The sequence below is a fragment of the Procambarus clarkii genome, chromosome 58 (genome assembly GCF_040958095.1).
Source record: "Procambarus clarkii isolate CNS0578487 chromosome 58, FALCON_Pclarkii_2.0, whole genome shotgun sequence".
In the NCBI taxonomy this organism is placed as follows: domain Eukaryota; kingdom Metazoa; phylum Arthropoda; class Malacostraca; order Decapoda; family Cambaridae; genus Procambarus; species Procambarus clarkii.
In genome coordinates this window covers 27536931-27552417 of record NC_091207.1, presented here as the reverse complement: position 1 = coordinate 27552417, position 15487 = coordinate 27536931, and the positions used below count along the sequence as shown (strand labels likewise).

General features: G+C 42.6%; 1 protein-coding gene across 1 annotated transcript in view; it reads right to left on the bottom strand.

Annotated features, from left to right (window-relative positions):
• Window positions 1-1000: 1000 nt before the first annotated feature.
• The window catches only part of LOC138353605 (processed variable antigen-like), a 38943-nt gene continuing 24456 nt past the window's right edge, over window positions 1001-15487 (bottom strand). Inside the window, exon 2 of the mRNA XM_069306803.1 lies at window positions 1001-1601. Coding sequence (XP_069162904.1) covers window positions 1001-1601 — 601 coding nt within the window. The remainder of the gene's footprint in view (window positions 1602-15487) is intronic.

Genomic DNA, 15487 nt, shown 5'->3' with positions numbered 1-15487 from the left:
GCAGCTTTGTGTTGAGTAATTAGAGGACGTAAGTGATTTTGGGTAGTAGAGCCCCAAGCACAAATACCATAGTTGAGATATGGATAGATAAGGGAGTAATAGAGAGTCACCAGGGCAGGGCGTGGTACATAATATCTGATCTTAGAAAGAATGCCCACAGTTTTTGAAACTTTTTTTGATATGTTTAGAATGTGTCCCTGGAAATTAAGCTTGTGGTCAATGAGAATGCCAAGGAATTTGCCATCTAATTTGTTACAAATTTGGGTATTGTTTATTTTGAGATTTATTTGATTAGAGGATTTATTGCCAAACAGAATATAAAAGGTTTTGTCAATGTTAAGGGTGAGTTTGTTGGCAGTTAGCCACAGATGGACTTTATTTAGCTCAGTATTTACTGTGGCATTTAGAGCAAGGGGATCAGGACTGGAGTAAATGAAGGTTGTGTCGTCAGCAAATAGAATTGGTTTGAGGTGTTGGGAGGCATTTAGGTAGTGATGTGGTGGAGGCTGACTTCATACACAGTTTTAAATGTAGATATGATAGAACCCAGTAGGCTCAGGAATCTGTACACCAGTTGTTTGACGGTTGAGAGGCGGGACCAAAGAACCAAAGCTCAACCTCCGCAAACACAAATAGGTGAGAACAAATAGTTGAGAGCATACACACACACACACACCCTCAGGTGGGCAGCTCCGTAACAGCTGCCTAACTCCCAGGTACCTATTTACTGCTAAGAAACAAATTAAAGGCAACAGGGTGAAACAAACATTGCCCATTTGTTTCTGCCTGGTCCAGGAATCGAACCCGGGTCACAGAATTACGAGTCATGTGCGCTGTCCACTCAGCTACCTGACACCCTTGTATTGTATTGGTGCGAATAGTGTGGATTGGTGCCAGTGGTCAATGGTGGTGTATGCTCTTGTGTACTTTGTGTGTATTGGTGCCAGTCACTGCTGTTGGTGTGTTCAATGTTGTTTGAGTGTTCACTGTTGTTGGTGTGTTAACTGTTGTTGGTGTGTTCACTGTTGTCGGTGTGTTCACTGTTGTCGGTGTGTTCACTGTTGTCGGTGTGTTCACTGTTGTCGGTGTGTTCACTGTTGTTGGTGTGTTCAATGTTGTTGGTGTGTTCACTGTTGTTGGTGTGTTCACTGCTGTTGGTGTGTTCAATGTTGTTTGAGTGTTCACTGCTGTTGGTGTGTTCACTGCTGTTGGTGTGTTCAATGTTGTTTGAATGTTCACTGTTGTCGGTGTGTTCACTGTTGTTGGTGTGTTCAATGTTGTTGGTGTGTTCAATGTTGTTTGAATGTTCACTGTTGTTGGTGTGTTCACTGTTGTCGGTGTGTTCACTGTTGTTGGTGTGTTCACTGTTGTTGCTGTGTTCACTGCTGTTGGTGTGTTCACTGCTGTTGGTGTGTTCACTGCTGTTGGTGTGTTCACTGCTGTTTGAGTGTTCACTGCTGTTGGTGTGTTCACTGCTGTTGGTGTGTTCACTGCTGTTGGTGTGTTCACTGCTGTTGGTGTGTTCACTGTTGTTGGTGTGTTCACTGTTGTTGGTGTGTTCACTGCTGTTGGTGTGTTTACTGTTGTTGGTGTGTTCACTGCTGTTGGTGTGTTCAATGTTGTTTCAGTGTTCACTGCTGTTGGTGTGTTCACTGTTGTTGGTGTGTTCACTGCTGTTGGTGTGTTCACTGTTGTTGGTGTGTTCACTGCTGTTGGTGTGTTCACTGCTGTTGGTGTGTTCACTGTTGTTGGTGTGTTCACTGCTGTTGGTGTGTTCACTGTTGTTGGTGTGTTCACTGCTGTTGGTGTGTTCACTGCTGTTGGTGTGTTCACTGCTGTTGGTGTGTTCACTGCTGTTGGTGTGTTCACTGCTGTTGGTGTGTTCACTGTTGTTGGTGTGTTCACTGCTGTTGGTGTGTTCACTGCTGTTGGTGTGTTCAATGTTGTTTGAGTGTTCAGTGTTCACTGCTGTTGTCAGTGTGGTCACTGGTGATGGTGTGTTGCTGGTAGCAGCTGTCTAACTACTATGTACCTATTTACTGCTAGGTAACAGCTGGGCATCAGGGTGAAACTCTCCCCATTGTTTCCACCTACACCATGGATCGAACCCGGAACCTCAGGACCTCAAATCTGAAGCGCTGTCCACTCAGATTTTATGGCACACTAAACTACGTATCACATGAGGAGTATAGGGTGCACAATAAACTAGCTACTGCTAGCGGCAACAATTAATCATGAATATTTCGATTTGGTGTTTGCCTTAATGCCTATTGACTTTGGATGGATTTGTTTAGGCCACCTCTGTAGTGTTCTGAGCAACCAGCAAATAAGGTTACATATAGCTGTTTCATAAATTTTAATAAAATAATGTGGAATTTATGTTTAATTAACAAATGACTTATAATATTAGTAGCCTAATGGCTTACAAAATTTGTGTGCTTACAAGCACAATGTCAACGTCTACCGAATGTAGAGTTAGAATCTAAATTAAAAAAACTATTCGATTTAAATAGTATAAAAATTTGTATATAAATTTTTAAAATCTTTATATTTATATAAATAATTTGAAAATTATTTTAAGTATCTTTAAAACATACAAGAGATGACATACGACCATCAATAATTATGAGAAAATAATTATTACTTTGTTATTAGTGTCCTCAGGGTATTATTGAGTATAGAAAGAAAGAAAAAAATGTACTTCAACAATGGGGTAACTAAAATACCCTCCAAAAAAATGTAAAATATTATTCATGACTTTGAATTTTTATATCACTCCGAATTAACTTTAACACACAAAAAAGATGACAAATAAAGTACTTACTATTTTGAGAACATAATTAATTACTGAATAATTAGTCTTTTTAAGGTATTGTTTATCGCTAATATAGAAAATGGGTTTTAAAAAAGGATTTACTATTTTTTTTTTTTAGCAAATTAAGGTTTCGGTGATTCAACAGTCGTGTCATAGGCAGCGTAGGGGACGGACGTTTGAGGGTCCTCCCCTGCGTTTGCACTCGTTATCGTGGGTGTAATTGTACCTCCGACAGTTACGAAGCCTAATAACCAATCTGGGACACACACATATACACCAGATGTGTCTGAAACTTGGTTATCACCTGCACTGGTGAATTACAAGTGGCATTTGTAGCTGTGTTGCTGACGAGCGAGGGGAAGGTTGTTGATCAGGCCTCAGGCGTCCCCTCCTCACTCGCCTGTTGGGCCTAAACCACACGTGTATCAGGTACACGACAATAGCTCTTGCGTCATACTACCGCTGAGCCGTGTTTGCCTTGTTCTTCGATCGAAGACGTTAGTGACCACGAAACAATGCAGCCTCTGTTCAGTGAAGATACTTTGAGTCATGCCTTAACTCTCCCACTTCTACATTAGTTGATGTGAAATAGTGCTGTGACGATTGAGTGTGGTTAGAAACTTTAATTACAAAACTGTGTGAATATACAAAGTGTAAGGGCACTGCATGGTGTGGCACGCTCTGTTAGGCCTAGCATCTCGCCCGGCCACGGAATCTCAGTGGTGTAGTGGTAAGACACTCGCCTGGCGTTCCGTGAGCGCTATGTCATGGGTTCGTATCCTGGCCAGGGAGGATTTACTGGGCGCAATTCCTTAACTGTAGCCTCTGTTTAACGCAACAGTAAAATGTGTACTTGGATGAAAAAACGATTCTTCGCGGCAGGGGATCGTATTCCAGGGACCTGCCTGAAACGCTACGCGTACTAGTGGCTGTACAAGAATGTAACACCTCTTGTATATATCTCAAAAAAAAAAAAAAAAAAAAAAAAGAATGAGGATATTATGCCAGGAACGCCATCATGATCAACATGCTTCTTGCACATCTCTCTGCCAGCTCTTAAGTACTACGGTTTGTTGCCTGTGTATGTCAAGTTTTTGTCAAGTGTTAAGTATCTGTTAAGCAGATACTTATGCATGTACCACCAACTTCAAATTTTTCGGCGCCAACCTACAAGGTGCGCTGTGACCTTGAAAATAGTGGAGCCTCATATATGCAGGCTGGCCGATTTATTTCTGCTATTGTTGTTTGATGGTTGGCGGCCCCTTCCACCCTGTGAATAGGCCATTTGCTGATGTGCTGCTTTGTGGTTCACTGTGGAGCGAGTACGTGTACCATAATACTCTGCATATAGGTGTTGTGTCTTAACGCCATGGCAACTGCCCTGGATAAGGTGCCAGGCAGCACATCGCCGTTGCCAGATAGTGACTTTGTGGACCCATCGCACGCTCGTCAATTGTTTTCTAATGATGGTGCCACCTCCTCAGTGGTACCCCACGACACATCAGAAGGCGGTGCAGATGATGAGGGATTCACGGTGCAAATGAATAAAAGTCAGTGCCGTAAGCAGTTGAGAAGGGCACGATCAAACCCACCAAATTCGGCTGCTGCCAGACATGTGCGGCTAGATTTTCCTCTGGGAACCACAGTAGAGAGAAAAGTGAAGTGGTTTTATGAAGCCTCTGGTGCACATTACGATAAGGTCATTAAGTTACCTAGAGATGAAAGTGACTATGTCTTCGTTACAAACGACAGTGCGTAAATGTGTTGCTAAACACAGAGTATGCAGGCATTGAGATGAAAAATGCACCTAGGCGTCCAAAAGTAAGCATTGTCATATTCAATGTTAATAAACTCATTAAGCCTGAATATCTTTGTGATGAAAATATTGTAAACTCTAAACGTCTGAGAAATGGACTCATAGCTGCCACATGGAAAGGTGCCACGCCTATACTGGACAAAATTTACTCTAGAGCAGCTTTAGGTCGGCACTATAACATTGCCCTCTACAACCCTCCCCCTCGTAGGTGTTATAAGTGTCAACGATGCGGACGTCACGTAGCCAGGTACTGCACAAGCAAAAACTTTTTTTGTGCCGTGTGTGGTGAACCTCATAAATCTGAGGTGTGTTTTAAACTCATAAAGGAACTGCAGTCAGTAAGTGAAAAATGCATAAACTGTGGCAGGAGCGGTGTTCAAGTCTGGCACCTTGACTGTGTCAAGCGACCAGCTGCTTACGGCCAGGTGCCCGGCCCCGCCCACCCGGGAGGACAGCTGCCGGCTCTAATTCCTGTGCAGAGCCACCTGGACGTAGTGTTCGTAGCAGCTGGATACCAAATACTTCACCATCTGCCAAGCACCAAGTGCATCACGGGACCAGACGACAGGTGTCTGTTCAACCTGCGCCTGCCCGTCAGGTGCCAGGAACCTGCCTCCCGGAGGTGTTGACACAACACTCGCCATACCCTTCACACCACCATGAAGAGCAGTTGCCAAATGCTGCAATCAGTCCCACTCGCTGTTCAGAGCCATCTGGAGGTGATGTTCGCTCCAGCTGGCTGCCAAACTCACCACCTTTAAATTACGAAGTGCACAAGGGGACCGGTACCAGACCCAAGACTCGTGCCATCATCCCAGCTCCCCCACAAGAACGAGATGCTGCATCTTCTGCCAGTGGTGGGCCTTCCCCTGATGTAGAGTGGCCACTTCCTGGTTCTGGGTTAATGTCACCTACTGTGAGACCACCATCCACAGCTGGACCCCACAGTCAACTGGAAGTGGGGAATAAGGAACTGGATCAAAATGAGACAGATCGCAACCTCATCCTCCCTACCACCTCGCCCTTGGGTCGCTCCACTGTTCAAGCAGTGGTTGCCCTTCGTGACCGGTTGCAGGAACACCAGCAGCAGTCACAGCAGCAAACGGAGCGGCTGCGAGAGCAACTACAACATGAGAAAAAATCCACCAGCGATATTTCGATGATGCTCACGCGTATGAGGGGACTTGTAAGCAATGACTGCCAAACTTCCCCTTCCACCCCTGAACCCTCCAAACATGTGTTCGCTTGCCCATCAGGGGAAACTTCTAGTGATCTTGAAACCTTGTGTAGTGGAGCCCTTCCACGCAGGTTAACTGCCAAAGTTGTATGTTCAAAACGACTCTATAGCTGGAAATGACCGACAAATTGTACTAGACCATTGGAGACTAATGTGTGACATTGGTAATAAACTAAGAAATGTTCCTGGACTTATATCGTAGTACAATAGATAATATGTATATAGATAATAAATATTAAGTGAACTAATAATATCAATATATAATGCTGACTTTAAATGCACAATTAACTAAGTTATCCGTCCTAAGCTGGAACATTGCGTCCCTCAAAAAAAGGTTCTCAGATTTACATCACAAAGTAACAACTGAACACATCGATATTGTATGTCTCCAGGAGTGCAGAGTTCCCGCAAGATCCTCACCCCCGAAATTGCCCTCATTTGTTTCTTACAACCTCAGACCCAGTAACTCTTGCATTCTATACATCAAACAATCCCTACCCCATCAACTTCTGCCAGAAAAACAAACTGCCGGTCAACAGTATCATGGAGTGAGGATCTATGTGGGCAACTCTGTTCTCAATGTATTTAATCTATATGCTCCAGCAGGAAAGTTAAATTATATTGATCTTCCGGCCTGCGCTCAAGCAGAGCCAACCATCATTCTTGGTGACTACAATGCTAGACACAAGGACATTGGTGGCTCTCGCTTCAGTAACGGTAACGGGAATCAACTGCTGTCGCTACTAAATAGTCACCAAGATGTGCAGATTGTGGGTGACCTTGAACCCACGCATATTTGTGGAGGCATTCTAGACCTCTGTGTTGGTTTCAACGTCTCTCACGTCTGGTGCACATCATCTATTGTAACAGATTTGTTGTCAGATCATCACCCTAGATTGACTACTCTATGTATAGGAAATACCATCCTGCCCAGTGGGACTTTCAAACGCAAACGGCTCAGTGTTCCTCCTGCTCGACGTGAAGACTTTGTTGCTCATGTGTCAGAGTGGTACAGCACTTATGATCCCTCCACAGTCCAGACATTTAACGACGGTCTAGTACAGAGCATTCAGATGTTTGCTGACCCTTTAGGTCGGCCCCCTGCACCATCCAATAGTCGGAGCGATATGAAAGGTAATAAACGCCATGCTTATTACAATGACCCCAAACTGCGTACTTTGAAACGCACTGCCAGACGAGTTGGGCTTGCATATAGGGAAACACGTACACCAGCAATGCTCAAGCTCTTTCAGAAAGCCCTAGCCAAGGCGAGGGAGCGCATGACAGAGCTCAGGCAAGATAACTGGGAAACTTTTGTTAACAGTCTCAACTCTCACACCCCCCTCAGTCAGGCATGGACGGATATTAAAAGAATTAAAGGCGATAAGATCGGCCAAGTAGCACACCCTCACCCTCTACACAGAGCAAACGAGTTAGTCGATGCTTGGGCAACCACCTCTAGCTTCAATAATCTTCCCCCCAGACATACAGTTCAGATTAAATGCTGGTTATGGAGATCGAGAAAGGCTCGTTGACTTCATGCTCCACAAGGAAGATGAATGCAACGTGCCATTTACTGAGTCTGAATTACTCGCGGCCCTAAACAAAGGCAAAGCCACATCCCCCGGTGAAGATGGTATCACTTATGACATATTGCGTCTGCTCCCTTTAGTACCAGGGAATCCGCTGCTTGAGCTGTATAATATGAGCTATGTTACTGGGGAGCTTCCTAACTCTTGGACCAACAGTATAATCATTCCAATTCCCAAGCCAAATCAAGAGAATGCTTTCCGCCCAATTTCCCTTACTAGCTGCATTTGCAAAACATTCGAGAGAATGGTCCTAAACCGTCTCCTCCATAGAATAAGAACTATGCTATCCCCCCAGATATATTGCTTCATGCATGGAAAGAGTGTGCATCATTGCATCACCACCTTTCTTACCCTGCACACTGAAAAGTCATATACCACCTTCCAAGATCTTAAGTCTGCCTTTGATATTGCAAATAGACATGTTATCTTGAGTGAGCTTGCAAGAATAAATATTGGTGGTCGGCTTCTTTGTTGGATCAGGGTTACTTATCCAACAGTAAGTCATCTGTATTTTTCCAGGGTTATAGGAGTGTATCAAGAGACTTTGAACTAGGTACCCCGCAGGGTGGTGTCCTCAGTCCTACCTTATTTAATATCTTAATAAACACGCTGTTAAACTCTATACCGAGCAAACCCAACGTCCACATCATTAGCTATGCTGATGATATAATGATACACACCACTGGGTATGCTAACACGCAGAACACTCTTAACTCTGTATTAGACTCATGTCAGGACCTAGGTTTAATTATCTCAGCAGAGAAAACAAAGATACTAAATCAGCGCCCACCCAGGCAGGGAGGAGCTGTTCGCAAGATGCAACTGTCTGATGGCTCCCAGCTTGACTATGTAAACAGATTCAAATACCTTGGTCTTGAGGTGCCACTGTATGGTCCTGTTGTATTCAGACTCTGTCGTCAGTATAAAGAGAGGCTCCGAGCTCTCAAGGCTGTTGCAGGTTATCACTCAGGCTATGGTGCCAATGTCAGAATTGTCAAAATGATATACTTTGCATACATCAGATCTTTAGTGGATTATGCTGCACCTCTGCTTGTTTTGATGCCTGAAAGAAAGCTTGGAGGGCTTGAAAAATTGCAGAACGAAGCCTTGAGGATAATCCTTGGGTGCCCTCGTACCACAATGATACTTAATATGAGAAAGGAACTTAATATTCTGAGCGTTGTTGATCATGTTACTGAAATTAACTGTCAAATTGGTATAAAAATGCTTAGGCTAACTCATCCTAATCCTTGCACAGAAGCCCTCCAGAATTTCTTTATTGAAGATCAGCATTGTTCCAAATGGATAACAAAAACTGGAAGTAAACTCAGAATGTATGGGGTTCATGATTTGTACCAAGAGAAACAACAACGGCACTTTCCTGCACCGTGGGAGGTTACACCCTTTCCAGTTTTAATCCCTCCCTTTCCACCCAAGAAGCAAATTAGAGATCAGCCCAAGCTTCGTCTTGAGGCAAAGCTCAACGCCTTAAGCCATATTGATGCTCTGTTCACAGAGCATTCTCTCTCTCAAATTATATACACTGATGGTTCCCTACACCGCACCACGGGTGCAGCTGGAAGTGCAGTTGTCCTGACAATGGGCGATGGCCTATACTTTGAGTCGGGAGTCCGTATAAACAACTGGGCCTCTACCCTTCAGACTGAACTATTTGCCTTGATCCTTGCACTTAAATGTGTACAAGTCTCCAAACTTGATACATTAATTGTAAGTGACTCCTTATCATCCTTAAATGCTCTCAACTCTTTAAGACATAACTGTAACATGCTCGTGTCCGAAGCTAGACACAAATACAACAAAATTATTAAGGATGGTAACAGAGTCCATTTCATGTGGTCTCCATCTCATGTTGGCCTCCGAATGCATGATAGAGCTGATAAGTTAGCCAAAGAATCTGCCTTTAAAGGAGCCGTTGAGTGTAACCTTGGATTGTCAATGAGCAATCTGAGAGCAGCAGTACACCGAGAACTTCAACAAGATCTTGTAGATCTGAGGCAAAGTGAAATTGACACCAGTAATTCCATCTATCATCATACTATCATGCAAGAGGAGCCACACATCTATGGATCATCCAATAAAATCAGCAGATTTCTAGATGTTACTGCTGCTCGGCTTAGACTCGGTTACAAGTATCTCTGGGAATTCTCATTATTTGCTGATGTAGACCTGACCAAATGTAAACTGTGTCAACAAAATTATTCGCACACCCTCCGTCACTATGTGATGGAGTGCGAAAAGATACGTGAATTTAGAGACAATTCTATAACCAATGTTCCAGCGATGTGTCAATATTTCATTCAAAATGATCTGCTACCAGAAATTTTAGCCAAATATCCCCAGTTTGCTAACTGTAGGTAGTAACTAAGTGATTGTAACCTATCCACCGCTGCCCACTGGATGGGGGGCGGTGTGCAGGACAAACATAAATTTTGACACTAGCTCTCCACATATGTCAGTTGCTTAATTTAGAACCTGTACTTGAGGTCGATCTCGAACCCATTGTTGATGTTGTGGGACATTTGGGGCTTAACTCTAAATATTCATATATTAATATAGTAAAATCAATTACGAAGGACCACCCGCTTTTAAAGTAAAGAGGGAAACTAAGAAAATATGATCATTAGAAAATTCCTAGATGAACCAGTAACTATGGATAAAATACTAGAGAATATGATCATTGAAATAATTAATGGGCTGTATAATTAAATGAATCAAAGCCTCAAACACCTACATTGGGGGGGTATTACTGGAACTCAATACGTCCAGGAACTAGTGTGGTTCGTTCACCAGTCCAATGTATAATAATCTAATCCTATGAATATTTATAGAATCATTATCTTTATCTTCAAAGAGAACATAGACTACGAACATGAAATAATAAATATAATAAACACATGTTAATCCAATGAACAGAGTTCTGCATGTAAAGGAGTACAGATAATAATTAAGGAATACAAAAGGAATCTTAGCTTAATGACGATTCCCCAGAAGTTAGTTACGACTCATCTTCTGATTCTCCTGGACTCGTCATAGAACACTGGGAGTTGATTAACATGGGAAATGACAGCTCGGAGAATTCTTCACACACGCTGTAAATCAAATTGGTTTCAGTAGTAACAAATTAAACTACTAGAAATCTATATTCAAGAAAACGAGATTAAACATAAGAGAAAATAATGACCTGTAGTTTTTTATTGTCGCACAGCGTCACGACAAGCTACCCAGCTATAAACCCACCCCCTATATGATGCATCAAATAAGGATCAAGGTACTTAGCTAATATGGGCACTGTGTAAGTTAAGGCTTGCCGAAGGTCGCGTCCTAGGTTCCAGTCTAGCCTATCCTAGATACTGACGCGCTTCACTGGCCGGTCACGTGGTGTTACATAGAACCAAATTTAACAGGTTCTGGCCGAATATCAAATTAATCGCTTGACCATTCGACTTGTTATGTAAATGACACTGACACCAGTGAAGGTATTGTCTGCAAAGGTTCTTCACACCTCACAGTGGCGACTTTCTTCTAGAGATTTGATGGCGTCTACCCTGATGGTTGGGTAATGGCGTCTCCTTGTGAGCGCTTCACCACGTGAACACGTCTGCTCGTGAACGCTTCTACACGTGGACTGGCGTCTCTTCCGCCCCGCTCCGCGTCCCGCGTTTGTTACCCAAATTATTTATTATGGATATTATCATTTCTCGCAGTTGTGCTTGAAATGCTCGGGTTAGGACGGGTTTATTATTTGGAGGAGTTAAATATTATTATTTGCCCGTTTTATGATAGTAAACGAACAATGGAGAAGAATTAAAGTCTCTCCAGGGCATTCACGCGTGACGTCAATTTTATTACTAGATAACAGCTATAACTATAAACGCTCTATTTGGCTTTAGTTGGAAATCAGTTTATCTGTAATTAATTATCACACAGAACACCGTTGTTTATAGAGAATCAAATTCAATTCTCAGACACATTGGATATAAATGTGTTTATTACAATGGAATCTGACGCAATACTGGCGTCGGGTGACGTAAGAATTCTAGCCTTATTGTACAGATGTAATTATTAGTACATGTGAACTCTACGTTGGGTTAATTTTATCAATGCAATGATTAGTAGAATTAGTAATAATTAATGAGAATACAACAGTGTTGTATTCAGTGTTGGAAATTTCCAACATAACTCCGGGGGGAGGATTCTAGGGTCGTAGTGTAATGTGGAGTACTGACACCTATCCCGAAGTTGGTATTAACATTAGTATATTAGTATGTTAGTACACACATAACGAATGTCCCGTATTTGTCAAGGACATACAAGAAACTTAAGTCTTGCTAATTTCATGTCAAATGAAACATGTTATTATGAATTACCTAAAGCTAATAATTAAGAAAGCTTACAATAAATTTGAGATTGGTGTCGCTATGACATGTAATGTGTATGTTACAAATCTCTAAGTCTGCAAACTCTCAGGTACTCTAGATAAATAATGTTATTTATAGCCTACACAATAATTAAAGATTTTAAATCACACAATTTAAACAACAGAATCTACTGTGATGGGAATGTCCTGGGTCATAGTGACTTGTAATGGTTTGTTACTTGACATCACACCGCGGTATCATCATAGTTATCTAAATTGGGTGTAAAAGGAATTACTCTTGTTCAGAGTTGTAATAGGCTTGCAGATTCCGCCTACATTGTTGAGCAGCAGCTCTAGTGGGGCGGTTGCTCTGAGGATCAGAATTACTGTCCTCAGAAATTACTGGGGAAGCTGGACCTGGCTGATGCTCTCGCTCAGCCAATTCAAGAGGAACCAGCTTCTCTAAAGTTTTTAGAGTAGTGTTGCCTCGGCATAAAACTTTCACTACCCTCAGGACACCTTGATGATCTGGATGAATGGCAACAATATTGCCTATGGGCCACTCTGACCTTGGTCCATCACTGTCGACTAGTACTAGGTCCCCTGGTTTTAATTGCACTTTATTGTAAGGACTCGAAGCTCCGTAGTGGTACTCTCGTAGAGCTGTGAGGTACTCTCGAGTCCACACCTCATTCCACCTGTTAATAACTCTGGAGAGATGCTGGTAGCTTTCCACCAAGTCACCTCTGGTCACATGTGACGGGTCTACGGGGTCCTCTTCGGCTAAAGGGATGAGAGGGCTCAGTAGACCTCCATGGATCAAGTGTGAGGGACTCAGAGGTTCTCTCTGGGTGAAATCATCAGACAGGTAGGTTATTGGGCGGTTATTGACTCGCGCCTCGATTTCCACAACAATAGTTTGAAGTTCGGAGTAACTGACCTTTTGTCTGTGTAAAGTTTTCCTTAGACACTTCTTGACTGTGCCTACCATTCGCTCATAGAACCCACCTTGCCAAGGGGCTCTCGGTGTATGAATTTCCAGTGACATTGTCGTCTCTGTAGGACCGACTGTACTTCTGGATGGTTCCAGACTTCTCGCAAACAAGCTTCTCCTGCCACAAAATTGGAACCATTGTCCGATATCATTAATTTGGGACAAGATCTGCGAGCAGCAAATCTGCGGAAGGCTTGGATGAAGGCTTCAGCACTCATGTCTGAAGTGACTTCTAAATGTACGCCTCTGGTTGTAGCACACGTAAAGAGACAAATGTATGCTTTCACTGGAATCTTATCTGGGTTGCCAGTGAGAAGTAAGGCTCCAGTGTAATCAACACCAGTGGTTTCAAAGGGACGAAGATGAACCACTCTTTCTTCAGGGAGTGGTGGAGGTCCTGGGTAAGGACATACTCTAGCATCGTATCTTTTACAGATTACACAAGATTTAATAATTGACTTAACTGTCTGACGACCTTGAGGAAGCCAGTACTTTTGTCTAAGGTCGGTAAGAGTATCTAACACTCCACCATGTAAAGTACCATATTGATGGTGATGTAAAACAAGAAGTTTAGTGATGATGTGGTGGCGAGGTAGAAGAATTGGATTCTTTGTGTCCAAATCAATTTTTGCATGAAGCAAACGTCCTCCACATCTTAGTATATTATGAGTGTTGGCATCATACCAGATACCTAGAGACTTAGTTAATTTATCTGGAAGATTTTCATATTCACTTCCATATGTCTCTTGTTGCGCACGTTTGATCCAGTAGAGGATAGGATTGGGAAACTTATGTCGAATTCCTATCTTAGCAAGAAAATCAAACACAAGTGCAGTCACTCTTAATAGCTTGCTTAAGTTAGAATAATTGTAAGGATCAATGGCTAAGATTCGTTGAGGTTCTGGTTGAGTGGTGATATTGGTTACTATGACTTGTGGCTTTTGTTTGGGCCACTGACCACCAACAAGCCATGAAGGTCCATTGAACCACAGCGAAGACTTGATAAGTTGTTTTATCGTTAACCCTCGAGATAAATAATCTGCAGGATTGTCCTTAGTAGGAACATGTCTGAATTTATATCCAACAGATAACTCATGAATCTCCCTGACACGATTACTGACGTAGGGAGTCTTGTTGTTGTTGTTTCTTACCCATTGTAAGACTGCCTCGTTGTCTGACCACACTACAATCTCACCAAAGTGGATATTATTGAGTGTCTTTGCCAGGCAATGAGCCAATCTTACTCCCACCAGCAATGCAGTCAGCTCCATTTGAGGTAAAGATCTCTTCTTAATGGGAGCAACTCTTGCTTTAGATGTGAGCAAAATTGATTGTGCACTATTAACTAAGTAGGCTACTGCGCCGTATGCTTTGCCAGAAGCATCGCAGAAAACGTGCAAATTGGTGGGTAAGTTTGGTCCTGAAGCATTACGAGGAAATTTCAAAACACCTAACTGATTAAAATCCGTTGAGAGTATCTGCCATTTAGCTTGTAACTCACTTGGTAACGGATCATCCCATCCCATATGTTTCTGCCAGCACTCCTGCATTAGGAGTTTGCCCCATATTAATATAGGACTAAGTAGGCCTAAAGGGTCAAATGGTTGACTGACAAACGAGAGCAGTGTTCTCATGGTAAGGGTTGAGTTATCAGTTTGTACTGACTTGACATTCATCTCGTCAGTACTGGTGTTCCATTCCACACCTAGAACCTTTAATTGATTGGGTACCTGATAACCTGGAAATTCTTTCTCGATTACCTGGTTGAGTAATTCATTATTTGAGGCCCATGATTGTAGTGGCATATTGGCTCCTAATAGTTCACGGTTAGCCTCATGGTAGATTTCTACCAGATCAGTTTGATCATTAGTGGTTCCCTGGAAATTGTCGACATACAAGTTGTCGCTAATGTCTGCTTTATAGGGGCTGTTCGATTTCCTCAAATGTGTGTCTAATGTTGCTTGCAAAAGAAACGGTGAGGACGTAGCTCCAAATAATACTGAGGCAAAACGATATGTGATGACTTCACTGTTAGGATCCAGTGGATCCTTAATCCAGAGGAATTTTGTGTAGTTACGATCTTCCTCCTGCAAACCTACTCGGAGGAAAGCTTTGCTGATATCAGCAGTATAGGCGAAAATACCAGTGCGAAATCGTAACAGCACATCATGTAGCCTTTGTGTTAGGCTAGGTCCCGTTTGGAGACATTCATTTAAAGACACACTGCTTGGCTTTACTTTAGCACTACAGTTAAAGACAATACGAATAGGTGTTGTCAATGAGTCTTTCACCACAGCGTGATGAGGTAAATAATGACCTATCTTTCGGTCATCGTTATCAACAACTTCAATAAATTTACTGTTAAGTTGTTGTTGGATGAGTTGATACAGGTTCAGTTTGTCTGGCTGCTTCTGTAGTCGTGTTAATTGAGACTGCAATTGTGAGGCTGCCATAAAATAATTTACTGGAAGTTGTGGATGATCCAACTTCCATGGGAGTCTTACCCAGTATTGTTTATTTTCGTAGACAACTGTATCCAGGTATTGCTGGTAAGTCCACGTACCATCAGGACTTGGTTGTTCAGGGATAATACCTAAAGTGTCTAAATCCTACAAACGATGTATTGGTGGGTCAGACTCAATATCCTCAGATATT